At 45.2% G+C, this 14,595-nt stretch overlaps 1 protein-coding gene across 1 annotated transcript; it reads left to right on the top strand.

The window, feature by feature from the left end:
• The first annotated feature begins 11,876 nt into the window (after nt 1–11,876).
• LOC110165723 (LHFPL tetraspan subfamily member 5 protein-like) lies at nt 11,877–14,330 on the top strand. The gene is given in 5 exon segments (XM_055160730.1): nt 11,877–12,254; nt 12,256–12,292; nt 12,868–12,932; nt 12,934–13,138; nt 14,089–14,330. Coding segments are annotated over 5 exon segments (696 nt in total). The 3' UTR covers nt 14,100–14,330.
• The last annotated feature ends 265 nt before the right edge of the window (nt 14,331–14,595 follow it).

The following is a 14,595-nucleotide window of genomic DNA, read 5'->3' on the forward strand; positions in this document are numbered from 1 at the left end:
AGAATGAATGGAACACTTTACTGTGGAAGGAAAGAAAACAGACTCACACTTCCTCAGACCTGGGACCATCCAGCGCTCTCCAGCAGGATCCAACCTGAAACACACAAGTCCTGTTTAGACCAGACTAGAGACCAGACTAGAAGCCAGACCAGAGACCAGACCAGAGACCCATGTTACCTGACAGACAGCAGGGGGCGCTGGTCCTGTAGAGCAGTCAGGAGCTCGGCGGAGGGTCCTGGATGGTTGTAGCTCAGGTCGAAATCTCTGAGGTGGGAAGAGATGGAACTCAGAGCTGAGGCCAGAGCAGCCCCGCCCCTCTCTGAGACCAGACATCCAGACAGCCTAAAGACACAGCGTTACACTCATGTGGACACAAGGGGGCAGAGTGCATCATGGGAGCGTCTCACCTGAGCGTCTCCAGTCTGCAGGGGGCGCTCTTCAGTCCAGAACACAGCAGCTCCACTCCTGAGTCCTGGAGGTCGTTGTTAGTGAGATCCAGATGTGTGAGACTGGAGGAGCTGAGGACTGAGGCCAGAGGAGCACAGCTGTGAGGGACAGGCCACAGCCAGCTCTCAAGAGACTGAGAGACAGAGAGAGGACAGTCTAGAGATGGTTCTCAGAGGAGTCAATCCTCTGTGGTCAGCTCATTTAGACAGTGGAGCAGGTTCAGACTTCTCTCTCAGACAGACTCTTTTCATCCAGCTTCTGTTTGATGTACTTTATTGTCTCCTGATTTGTCCGGTCACTTCCTCAGCAGACCCTGGAGCAGGTTCAGGTCCAGGTGTCCGTTTGGACTCTTTAAGGCCTGGTCCACAGCAGAGCGGTAGAAGGCCTCAGGGTCTGAACTCTCAGAGGAGTGTAGTGTCTCCAGCAGGTTCTCTCCAGAGTTGAAGAAGGTCTGATGAACATAAAGAGCAGCCATGAACTCCTGCACACTCAAGTGGATGAAGCAGTAGACCTTGTCCTGGTACAGGCCTGGCTCCTCTCTAAAGACCTGTGTGAACACTCCGGAGTACACTGAGGCCGCTGCAGCATCCAGCCCACACTCCACCAGATCACAATCATAGAAGATCAGGTTTCCTTTCTGTAGCTGCTCAAAGGCCACTTTTCCCAGAGACAGCACCATCTCCACAGTCTCTGGAGTCCAGTGAAGGTCCTCCCCTGATCCCTGGTGATACTTGATGTTATGGACTTTGGCCTGCACCACCAGGAAGTGGATGTACATCTGCGTGAGAGTCCGGGGCAGCTCTGGTTCTGTTTGTTCCAGAAGCTTCTGTAGAACTGTGGAGAGGATCCAGCAGAATATTGGGATGTAGCTCATGATGTGGAGGCTGCGGATGCTCTTGATGTGGGAGATGACTGCTGTGGCCTGGTCTCTGAACCTCTTCCTGAAGTACTGCTCCTTCTGCGGGTCAGTGAACCCTCGCACCTCTGTCACCATGGAGACGCACTCAGCAGGGATTTGATTGGCTGCGGCGGGACGTGTGGTTATCCAGAAGCGGGCGAAGGGAAGCAGGCTCCCCCTGATGAGGTTCACCAGCAGCACGTGCACTGAGGCGGACTCTGTGGGGTCGGTCAGGACCAGGGTTTGGCTGAAGTCCAGAGGAAGTCTGCACTCGTCCAAACCGTCAAAGATAAAGAGCACCTGGAGCTGTTGGAGGCTGCAGAGATCTTTGGATGGACTGAAGAAATGGTGCAGCAGCTCCACCAGGTTGAACTGTGTGTCTCTGAGCACGTTCAGATCTCTGAAAGTGAATGGGAACAGCAGCTGGAGGTCCTGGTGGGCCCGGCCTTCAGCCCAGTCCAGACTGAACTTCTGAGTCAGCACTGTTTTCCCCACGCCGGCCACGCCCTTCGTTAGCACTAATCTGATTGGCTGTGGTGAAAGTGGGCGGGGTTTAAAGAGCTCTTCACATGTGATGGTCTCTGGAGCGGCCGGTCTCCTGGACGCCGTCTCCACGTGTCTGACCTCATGTTCCTGGTTGACCTCTGAGGCTCCGCCCTCCGTGATGTAGAGCTCTGTGTAGATCTGGGTCAGGGGGGCGGAGTTTCCTGCTTTAGCCACGCCCTCAAACACACAGCTGAACCTCTGCTGTAGATCACACTTCAGTTTATCTCTGAATCCCACTTTAATCCCTTTAAACAAGACACAAAGAGGAATAATGTAAAACATATTATTAATATTTCTCACAGAAGGACATCTGACACATGGGGAGGGCATCTGACACACAAGGAGGGCATCTGACACACAGGGGAGGGCATCTGACACACAGGAATACAGGAGGATGGGAGGGAGGTTCTTACTGCTGAGCAGGCGTTGGGCCAGATGTTCCTGGTTCATCCTCTTAAGGAAGTCCAGGGTGATGTTCAAAACCTCTCTGCTCTCCTCCTCCTCACTCTCAGAGCATTCTGGGTAATCTGAGGCCAGGAGCTTGTGGAGCCTCTGCAGCTGCTGCTGGACAAACCTCAGGACCTGCTCCTCCAGAACCTGGAACCACAGACTGTATGAAAAAGTGTTCTGAGGGGAGGGTGATGTCATCCACAACGTTCAGCTCCAAATGAAGCTCATTGAGGCTAGCAGTTATAGTGGCTAATCTGGAGACAGGGACCATATTTGGAAATCCTAGTGCAAAACCAAAAAGCCAATCAGGCCCGAGGCTGTTGAAGGGAACGCCCCTCCCAGGTTTGATTGACAGTGTTGCTAAGTCACAAAAATCAGAGGACTTGTTTCGTGTACTAAATCGTTTTAGCCCTGTGCACACAGGATTAGTTTTACTTCAGGACATGTGGAGAATTGCCACACTGCACATTCACACAAGCATGTCAGTAAACCACCTTTTTACACTTTATTCTGGATATGTTCCATTCCATTCCATTTTCTTCCGCTTATCCGGGGCCGGGTCGCGGAGGCAGCAGTCTAAGCAGGGACTCCCAGACTTCCCTTTCCACGCACACTTCCTCCAGCTCTTCTGGGGGAACCCCGAGGCGTTCCCAGGCCAGCCGAGAGACATAGTCCCTCCAGTGTGTCCTGGGTCTTCCCCGGGGCCTCCTCCCGGTGGGACATGCCCAGAACACCTCCCGAGGGAGGCGTCTAGGAGGCATCCGGAACAGATGCCTGAGCCACCTCAACTGGCTCCTCTCGACGTGAAGGAGCAGCGGCTCTACTCCGAGCTCCTCCCATGTGACTGAGCTCCTCACCCTATCTCTAAGGGAGCGCCCAGCCTCCCTGCGGAGGAAACTCATTTCGAGCGCTTGTATCCGCGATCTCATCCTTTTGGTCACTACCCAGAGCTCATGACCATAGGTGAGGGTGGGAACGTAGACTGACCGGTAAATCGAGAGCTTTGCCTTTCGGCTCAGCTCCCTCTTCACCACAATGATCCGATACAGAGACCGCATCACTGCAGACGCTGCACCGATCCACCTGTCAATCTCACTCCTCGACTTAAGGCAGGGACTCTCCACCCACCTGGAGAGGACAAGACACCTTTTTCCGGTTGAGAACCATGGCCTCAGATTTGGAGGAGCTATTCTTCATCCCAGCCGCTTCACACTCGGCTGCAAACTGCCCCAGTGCACATTACAGGTTCTGGTTTGATGGAGCATCTGCGAACAGCAGAGATGAGATCCTGTGGTCCCCAAACCGGACCACCTCTGGCCCCTGACTGCGCCTAGAAATTCTGTCCATAACAACAATGAACAGAACCGGTGACAAAGGACAGCTCTGGCGGAGTCCAACATGCACTGGGAACAAGTTTGACTTACTGCCGGCAATGAACACAGCTCCTGCTCCGGTCATTATTCTGGATATGTTAGTCTGATAAACACCAAAACAATGCAAGAACCTTTTAATTCTTCATGTTGACAGTGTTGCTTTTATTTTATTTTATTTAAATTTGAGCAGAAAGCAGAATGCAGAATGTAGCATTAAACACAGTGGGCCTCATTCATGAATCATTTCTTAAAAAAACATTCACAACTTCCATAGTTCAGTTATTTTAATGAGACAGGGACAATTTACATGAACCTTAACAGGAGAGATGCAGTGTACCAGGTTGTAGTCCCTGGGCAGGTTCATTGATTGAGTGAATTTAATTGACCTGCTTTTCTTCCTGGAGACCTGTATAACATGTTTTGGATTGATGGAGGAAACCACCCAGACACGGGGAGAAACATGCAAACTCCACACAGAAAGGCCCAGGTGACCCAGGGATCGAACCTGGATCCTTCTTGCTGTGAGGCATGAGTGCTAGACACCATACCACAAATTCCTTCTCGAGTCTCAGTTGCACCTAATTCACCAACATCCAGATACAGACACCACAACACTCATTTACATTTCATTTACACAAAAAATAAAATTTAGCAAGAAATGCCCTCTAAACTTCCATATATGGCCAATATGGGTTTGGCATCATTATATGTAAAAGCCATAGTCTGTATAAAGAAGTGGACTAAGTGAGTGTGACATCACCCAGAAGTGGCAGCTCCAGTCAAGTGATGCCCCATATTTACATCTTCCAATGTAAGTCAATGAGTCAAAAAATGTGAGGACCACCCATATGTGAACTTTCTATGGAATGCAGTATATATATATTATATATAACATGTATATATATATATATATATATATATATATATATATATATATATATATATATATATATATATATATATATATATATATATACAGGAGACTAGAAAGAAAATGACAGGCAAGATGATATGATGACAGATGATAGACAAGATAAAGGCAATAAAACCATCTCCAAGCAGCTTGATGTTCCTGTGATTACAGTTACACATGTTGTTCACAAGTTTAAGGTTCAATGTGAACTTGAAGGCCGAAGTACATCAGTGTCAGATTGCATGATCCGTCACTGTTTATGCCAAAGTGGACTTCATGTGAGTATACCACTGTTGAGAGCTGCATCTGGCACAGAGTGTCTTGAATTTGTGCAAGTTGCATCGAAATCTCAAAACTATCAAGGTATTTTGGAACAAAATGTGTTGCCTAGTGTCAGAAAGCTTGGTCTCAGTCATGGTCAGGTCATGGGTTTTCCAACTGGATAATGAACCAAAACACACAGCTAAAAACACACAAGAATGGCTAAGAACAAAACATTGGTGGACTGTTCTGGAGTGTTCTTCTGTGAGCCCCGATCTCAATTCTATTGAGCATCTGTGAAAGGAGCTGAAACATGCGTCTGGAGAAGGAACTCTTCAAACCTGAGACAGGCAGTTTGCTGAAGTGGAGTGGGTCAAAATACCAGTTGATCAGTGCAGAAGTCTCATTGACAGTGACTGAAATCATTTGTTTGCAGAGTTTGCCTCAAAAGGTTGTGAAACAAAATATTAAGTTAAGGGAACATCATTTTTGTCCAGGCCAGTTTCATTATTTTGTTTTTTGTAATGATTTTGTTTAACCACAGGTAAAAAGCAATGTTTGATTTTCATTGGACAATTTTCAGTAAATTTTTATTTATTATTGCTTTTCTCACTTTCAAGTTATTTCAGTAATTATTGTTGATTTTTCTTTCATTGCCAGAGGGAACCAACAATTTTGTCCATGTATACTGTATACACACACACACACGCACACACACACACACACCAGTTTACAGACGTGAGCGTTCACATGGGACTAGACTCACCTGAGGAGCTTTGAGTTTACAGAATTACAGGAGGTAAAATTTGAAGGAGTTTCTACAGAATTTGAATTTATTTGTTTGGAGGATAAGCCCCTTGAGATGTGTCACCATCTCGTTTTCAAGGGGGTCCAAGACCTACAGACCTACAGACCTTTTTAAATGACATTTATAATTATTACAATTCACAGAAGGTAAAACTTAACCCTGTGTTAATAGGGATTTAAATCTGATGTTTCTTATCATTCTTAAAATATAAAATAAAATAAATATAACCTTTAGTCTTCTTTAAAGAAGACGTAGTTTTGGGACATTCATTGTTAAACTAAAGCTGCACATTACATTTCGACTGTAAACTTTTATACTGATCTGAACAACTGAGAAACAACCAACACTTCACAAGCAGCACAGTCAGTTACACGTAAACATGTGTGTGTGTGTGTGTGTGTGTGTGTGTGTGTGTGTGTGTGTGCGTGTGTGTGTGTGTGTGTGAGAGAGAGAGAGAGAGAGAGAGAGAAGACCGTGTGTGTGAAAGAGAAGAGACATGTGTGTGTGTTGTGTGTTGTGTGTGTGTGTGTGTGTGTGTGTGTGTGTGTGAGAGAGAGAGAGAGAGACTGTGTGTGTGTGTGTGTGTGTGTGTGTGTGTGTGTGTGTGTGTGTGTGTGTGTGGCGTGTGTGTTCACAGCACAGACCTGAAAGATGGAGTCCAGCTCTGCCTGAGGCTCCTGACCGGTGGGAACACTCAAATCCTCATCTCTGTCAACCAATAACAAATATTTGTTCAGTCCTAATTTAATTCTGGTTTAGTCCTGGTTCAGTCCTGATTTAGTCCTGGTTTAATCCATACCTCTGATATGAGTCTTTAAACCCTATGAAAAAGTCTTTGGAGTGGTCGCTTCTCAGAGATTCTGCGGTGGGTCCATAGGGGGCGCTGTTGTTTCTGAGGAACATTCACAGACATATTTGTAAGTAAGTAAGTAAGTCTTTATTTATATAGCGCAGACATTTTCTGTCACCAAAGACGCTTTACACAGCATTATTCAGCATTATTCATTCAGCATTCATTCATACACTTTATACCCTGGTGATGGTATGCTACTGTTGTAGCCACAGCTGCCCTGGGGCACATTGACAGAGGCGCGGCTGCCATCGGTCCTCCAACGATGACGCGATAATTTGACACCCCATATATATATATATATATATATATATATATATATATATATATATACATTTTTGGATTTTTGGCCCATTTTCCGTGATGTCGTTTCTCCATTGCTCTGGCCTCCTCAGAGTCACGACGAGCACAAAGCTTAAACCTCAAGTCTGAATTAGCTTTTGTCTTATTTCTGTCATGAAACAACATGAGGCTTGAGATGGAGCTAGTTTCAGGTCAGGATTTGAGGATAAGCCTGGACTTGTGAAGTGACATTGATGGAACACCCCCAACAAACTGTAAATCTGACCTCCAGCGTTTGTGATCAAAACATGTGTTTAACTTGACAGGCTACAGTAGTTCTACCAACTTCATGAAATCCTTTTATAGTCTGACTGTGACACTGACCTGAGCTGTGCAGAAGATCCAGTTTGGCCTTTTTTAAAGTCGATGCCCAAGTCTTTGGAGAAGTTACTGCTGAGAGAGACTCCACTGGGGCCAGGACCTGCTTTGGACCTGATATAGTCCTGGTATAGTTCTGGTTCATCTCTGGGTCTACATCCAGAAACTGGTCCTGCTCCAGAGTTCTCCATTTTTCTGCAAACATAAAAAACTCTTTATTAAGTTTTATAATTCACATTTAGAGTTCCAAAAAGACAAACTGAACAGACTCCTGTGTGTTCTTTTCTTTGGGATTGACTGAATAAGGGAGTGTGTTTCTGAGGTCTGAACTAAAACATTTCAAATCAAAGTAGAAAACAGGAAGAATTAAACATACAGTGAGTCCTTGATGTCTCTCATGAGTCTGGGCTGCACTTGTAGCTGTGAGCCTTTTAAAGTCCTGTGCTGTGCTGGAGCTCTACGCCTCTGCTGCACCACTGCACTGCCAGAGTTTATGATCAATAAAGTGGGGGAGATGCTGACCCCACTGGACTCTACCCTCATAACTTGCAAAGGTTTTATAATTCACGCTGAAAGAGCGCTATAAGGCATAGGTTTTCTTCTCCATAACGCCCTCTGTTTTAGTTCATGTCTTGCCTAAGGACACAAAAATGGCATGCACAGGTTGAGGGCTCTAGCCCCCGGTGTTCCCATGGGTCTCCCATCCAAATGCTAACCAGGCCCAGGCCTGCTCAGCAAAAGAATCAGGTCAGATCAAACATCTCCAGGTAGAAGAACAGACACACATTAGTCTGTCTGGATTTGAGGAGCAAAAATCTGGACCAAAAGATCTTGGTGGAGGTCAGAGCAATGGACCTCCAAATGTTCTTTGCACAGTTCCTCAGATCAGATCAGTCAGTCAGTCAGTTACACCAGGTCAGATCAGTTACACCAGGTCAGATCAGTTACACCAGGTCAGATCAGCTAAACTGTCAGAAGGTCAGTTACACCAGGTCAGATCAGTTACACCAGGTCAGATCAGTTACACCAGGTCAGGTCAGTTACACCAGGTCAGATCAGTTACACCAGATTATGACGTCCTACTGGTTTAAAGAAGATTCTAGTTAAAGGTGATTCTTACCTGCAGCTGGAGACACGACTGATTCCTGTGAGACAGTTCACCTGAGCAAAGTCCACAGGATGTGTTTCTTGTCAGCCACACACACACACACGCACACACACATGCACACACATCACGCACGCACACACACACGCACACACACGCACGCACGCACATACACACATACGCTTTTATAGCATAATTCGTACACAAAGTGCTTTATAGAATAAGAAAGACATTAAAAGCGAGAAGAGTGCAAGATGAAAACCTTTAGTCATATGGAGCTAAACAGAACTGTTTTGAGCCTAGATTTAAACAGAGTCAGAGCAACCTGTTCCAGGTTTTAGCTGCATGAATCTGAAACTCTGTTTAGTCCTGACTCTGGACACCAGCAGGAGGCAGGTCCCTGAGCTCCTCAGAGTGCAGATGGTTCATGTGTCTCTAACATGTCACAGATGGACTTGCTGATGTTGCTAGGCTCAGGTACATCATACACACACACTCATATAAACATACACCCAACCACAATGGTCCACTCCTCTCAGCTGAGACCTTTCCTCACTACTGTACATCATTGTATTTATTTTGTATTTATTTGGGGCAAGTAGAGCTTTATATTCTTACATACACTGAAACATATAATATAACTGAAATCATAATAGAAATGAAAATAACCACAACAAAAAATGTGTCCAAAACGGAGTGGGAAAAAGAAAACGATTTAATCCCACCCCTCATAATAGTTTCTGCATATTTCCGGGTGATTATTGTTTGCACTATGGGGCAATATACGACCTGAGGAATATCCAAGTCATTTAGAAAATAAGAATAGAGAACTGGTGTGCTCCAAATATTCAAGCACATTCTATACAAATAAATCTACTTCTGTACTAAGTTGTGTAAGGTTCTTGTTACATTTCATTAAATAATCCTAGTTTGAACAGAGTTTGGATACTTGGTTCTTTCAGCCATTTGAATGTTCCATAAACACAAACATGCTCCTCTGTGCTGGTTTTATCCTCAACATTAAGAGGACTGGAAAGTACATCCTGGGTTTATGTGACTGATTTATTTTGCTATTAAAGGTGCACTTGTTACACACCACAGGAGTGGACCCCAAAAAAGACTCAAAACGAGGATAAAAAATGCAAAAGTAACAAAGGTTTATTGACCAGGGAGAATGTCCCAGAAGCCTATATGTAGCAGCCTTTCCCATCCTCCCCGTTTGTCTTGGCTAACTCGACCCCTCCCTCCCATCTCCTATTTTGTCTTTCAGTCATAAGACCCCTACAAGGAGGGTCCCGTTCCGGCTGGGCCAATTGCAGATTGAGACGGAGCCCCCACCTAGAGTCTCAATCCAGCCATCTCTGCCCCGCTTCATACATTATCACTACACTATGTTGTTGTTGGTGTGGTCCTAGCTAGTGAATAAGGGCTTATACTTATTTTATGACCATAAACATTAAGAAGCAAACGGACTCTACTGAAATCTGTATGACTGAGTTATGAAGACTAAAACATCTTAAATATGCAGTAATGAATGAAGTACTCAATTTTGTTACTTTACTAAAAGTATAGATACCAGAGCAAAGAAATACCCATAAGTAAAAGTATCACATGAAAACATCCATTTAAGCACCCGGACCCCATACTCCTAGAGCACCCCCCAAAGGACACCACGAGGACACGGTCAAATGCCTTCTCCAGATTCACAAAGCACATGTGGACTGGTTGGGCAAACTCACATGAACCCTCGATGGAGAGTGTAGAGCTGGTCCAGTGTTCCACACGACCAGGACAAAAACCACACTGCTCCTCCTGAATCCGAGGTTCAACTATCGGCTGGATTCTCCTCTCCAGTCCCTGGCATAGACCTTTACCGGGGAGGCTGAGAAGTGTGATTCCCCTGTAGTTGGAACACACCCTCCAGTCTGCCTTCTTATACAAAGGGACCACTTCTGGAAGAGTTTAGAGAAAGAAGTGCTAAACTTACTTTAATTATGGCTAGATTCTTAGTCTGCACTGACAGCATTCTGGCATGAGTGAGCTGGAAGCACTTCTACATTTGCAGCCCCCTGTACAGAACAGGCCAGCCCTGTGACAACTGCATTTGCTTGTCTTACAGTCGTACTTTCATCTGCAGGTAACCATCAAGTTGCAGGTTTTTGGGATTGCATCAGTTTGGGTTTCAGGTTTCCATTGATGACGTTCCATCCCATTTCCTCTACAGGTGGTAGAACTGGATTTGTTCTGTCTCTGTACTCGAGCTTGGTAATGTCTTTTCTAATAGACCATGAGCAGCAGCATTTTAGGGAGCAGAGCCTCAGATCCCTCACATCTGAAAAAAAAAAGTGTCTCTTGTATCTTTGCCGCAGTAGCTCAGTTGGTCAAAGTGTTCGTCCACTGATCCGAAGGTTGGTGGTTTGAATCCCACTCTCGACATAAACATCCCCTGACCCACAGGTTGGTGGTGCGATTCCACCTCCAACAGGTGAATGCTGTCGTGTCCTTGGGCAAGACACTTAAACCTGCCTTGCCCCCTCAGTAACATTTACTGAAATTTGATATAAAACATAACAGTGGCCTATATTCTCAATAAAGAATGAAAGCTGTCGATAGCAAACAGAGATAAATGACTTCCAGAAATAAAAATGAGCACCTAGAATCCAAATCTAGTAAAAATCTGAATCAGAAATTTGTTTTTATTTCAGTATGCTAATTAGGGGTCATGTAGTGATTTCTATCTTAGTTATAATATTATATTACTGTATATACTTTTTGATTAGCCTGGTGTCTATGCTATTATGCTAATTAGCATTCTTAAAACTCAAAATTCAGCTTGGTAAACAAAATATTTTGGAATCAGCACCTTCAAATGATGGGAAATAGCATGTTTACCGACTCCTCAAATTTGCCCTCAGGATTTTTTCTGAAAATATTCCTTGGAAGTTTAACTTTAAGAAGAAAATCAGTGCTCGGAGAAGATAGAACTAATAAAAAACTGGAGTAAATCCTTGAGTAGTGGCCTAATATAATTTTGAAGAAGGCCCATTTTTCTGAGAGCATAGTTTAGTTACTTGAGTCGTCAGCTAAATATCCCAGATGTTTTAGTGTCATGTCTAGGAGTGTGTAAAGTCAGAATATTGACAGTGTTGTTTGATACTTGGGCTCAGGGGAGAGTGACCTGCACCATCGGGTGAAAGCACAGAGCAGCTGTTCTCTGGAGGAGCTTTCACTGGAGGATCTGATGACCATGAATCATTCAGAGTGTGAGCGCAGAGTCCGAGTCTCCCTGGGGAGAGAGGCACACAGAGACACACACAAGGAGGCCAGGACAGAGGGACCTTCAGCGGGACTGAGGCTGCAGCTCTGAGGGGATGAAGACCCCTGGACCGCTGACACTTGGTGTGGATCTAATTCTTTTTGGTCAACTCCACTGGAACCATCAGTGCGTAAAGGGCGCTGGGTTTAAGGCCTGATTTTGAGGAGCTTCATTTCCCTAAAACTTGTATTGATACTTTGATCTTGTGGAACTTTTTCATAATAGCTCTAAACCCAGAGAAGCAGAGCTATGCTCCCGGCTCAGGAGGCGGCCAAAATCTACCACACCAACTACGTGCGTAACGCGCGCGCCATGGGCGTGCTGTGGACGGTGTTCACCATCACATTCGCCGTCATCACGGTGGTGGTGTTCATTCAGCCGTACTGGATCGGGGACAGCGTGAACACGCCTCAGGCCGGATACTTCGGCCTTTTCCACTACTGCATCGGGAACGCGCTCACCTCGGAGCTCACGTGCAAAGGGAGCGCGCTGGACTTCGGCTCCATTCCGTCCGGCGCGTTTAAGACCGCCATGTTCTTCGTGGGCATCTCCATGCTGCTGGTGGTGGGCAGCATCGTGTGCTTCAGTCTCTTCTTCTTCTGCAACGCGGGAAGTGTGTACAAGATCTGCGCGTGGTGACTGCGCGTGGATGCAACTCGCCTCCAGTGAGACACACGTACACACTGTACACACCTGTACACACATGTACACACTTGTACACACCTGTACACACCTGTACACACCTGTACACACATGTACACACTTGTACACACATGTACACACCTCCTGCAAAAAACCCAACACACAGATGTACACCTGCTTTTACACACATGTACACCTGCTTTTACACTCTGTGCCAAACATGTGACCTCTGAAGGGCACATGGAGGTGTGTTCTTCATCCTTCCAAAAGGTCACAAGTGTTTAATGATCTCATTAAGATTTATTCATAGAGAAAGTGACAGTTTGAGTCTGAGTCTGAGTGGAAGAAAATAGGATGTTTTAAAGCTGCTTATATAGTGACAAACAGGGTCCTAACCTCCTCTCCTACCCCCTCACCTCCTCCTCTTCTCCTACCCCCTCATCTCCTCCTCTTCTCCAAACCCCTCACCTCCTCCTCCTCTCCTACCCCCTCACCTCCTCCTCTCCTCCTCCTCTCCTACTCCCCCTCACCTCCTCCTCTCCTCTCCTCCCTCACCTCCTCTCCTCCCCTGTGACCCCCCCGACGACCCTAACCCCAGGCACGTGCATGGTGATTGGCTGCATGATCTACCCTGACGGTTGGGACTCGGAGGAGGTGAAGCGGCATGTGCGGTCAGCGCACAGATAAATACACTCTGGGGAACTGCACGGTGCGCTGGGCGTACATCCTCGCCATCATCTCCATCATGGACTCTCTGATCCTCTCCTTCCTCGCCTTCAGCCTGGGCAGCCGCCAGGACAAGCTGCTGCCTGAGGACTTCCAGGTGGAGGGCAAAGGTGAGGAACAAAGCTCTCACTTATCAACAGGAGGTACTGCACTTTTTTACACCTGTACTTGTACTTGAGTATAATTCTCCACATTTCAATGTAATGAGTTACTTTTATTGTGTACAGCACAAGTCTTAACTGTCCCGATCCATGTGTGTCTCACTGTCGTCTCTGCTCCTTTCCAAACACACAAACACATCACAGCTCAGCATCGCCTGCTCTGATTGGACAGAGCTCAGAGAATTCAACTCAATTCAGCTTCAAACTGTCAAATTCATATCAAATATGAATACTAATCTAAATGTTGCTATGTTTTTAATTTTTTACCTAAGTATAATTCTGGAAGCAGTACTTTGAGTACATTTTTAGTCATGTCATTTTTACTTGAGGATAAATAAGCAGTACTCTTTCCACCACTCATTATTAATATGATGCATTCACCTGACAGCTCCTTTTAACTCCCACTTCATGACATCATCAGGTGGAACAGAGCATTTTGAGCATGTGTGAATGAAAAAAACAAGAGTTTTTTGTCAGTGTTGTTCCATGTGTCCAGCTCCAGAATTACAGACATGTTCATAAAAGACAAACAGACTCTAGTCTCTAATCAGAATGAGGCACAAAAGAAATTGGAATTCTGTCAAGTGGATGATTAAAAAAAAAAAAAAAAAAAAAAAAAGTTTTACCAATCACCATCCCCAAAAAGTAATAATATTTTTCAACTCGATTACTGCCACACAATAATAATCAAGTCTATATTTTGTGGATCCAAATTCAAATCCAGTTTTACTCACAGCCAGAGGCAAAAGTCAATCAGTGTAACTGACACGTCTTGACCAACCAGGGCAGTTTCCAAACTCTTCAGACAGTGATCTTTGGCTCCCCCTTTTGGTGTGTAGGGCTCTGTGCATGTGTGTGTGGTCTGATGACAGTGACAGGACTGACCTGTGTGCACAAACACAAACCTGAGTGTGTCTGTCTCTCTCTTACAGATAATGAATAGATCTTCAGGAAGGACAAAGTGGACGAGTTTGAACTTTCACCTGGAAATACACAGTAAATAAATCTGCATCATCACTTCAACTGTTACATTTTCAACACATTGTTGTAGACTGTGTAAAGCCCCATCATGTAACCTTTCTGTGAGTGGACTTGCATCTCCACAGACCTGACTCTTATTTGACCTGGAGGAGGGCCTCCTGTTTGTTTCCATGGAGATGTAGTTATAGCCAAGTTTGACCATAATCTTCTACAGTAAAGAATAAAAAATATCCATCTTCATGGAGAATGTTCCAAAATGTGGTTTTATCTTTCGGTTTCCATTGAATCATGGGGGTGAAGCACCACCTCCAGAAAGTTACACTATGTTGCTTTAAAATAAAGTTTTGTAAAATAACTGTTTGATTATTGAGTTCATTGAGGTGCTTTTGACAACATGATCAATTCTTCAAACAATTTGAACAAGCTGAACAAATTTAACCTTCCATTTAAAGTGGCAC

This window comes from Boleophthalmus pectinirostris, unplaced genomic scaffold (assembly GCF_026225935.1).
Source record: "Boleophthalmus pectinirostris isolate CB_2022bp ecotype Guang Dong unplaced genomic scaffold, ASM2622593v1 HiC_scaffold_3, whole genome shotgun sequence".
In the NCBI taxonomy this organism is placed as follows: Eukaryota; Metazoa; Chordata; class Actinopteri; order Gobiiformes; family Gobiidae; genus Boleophthalmus; species Boleophthalmus pectinirostris.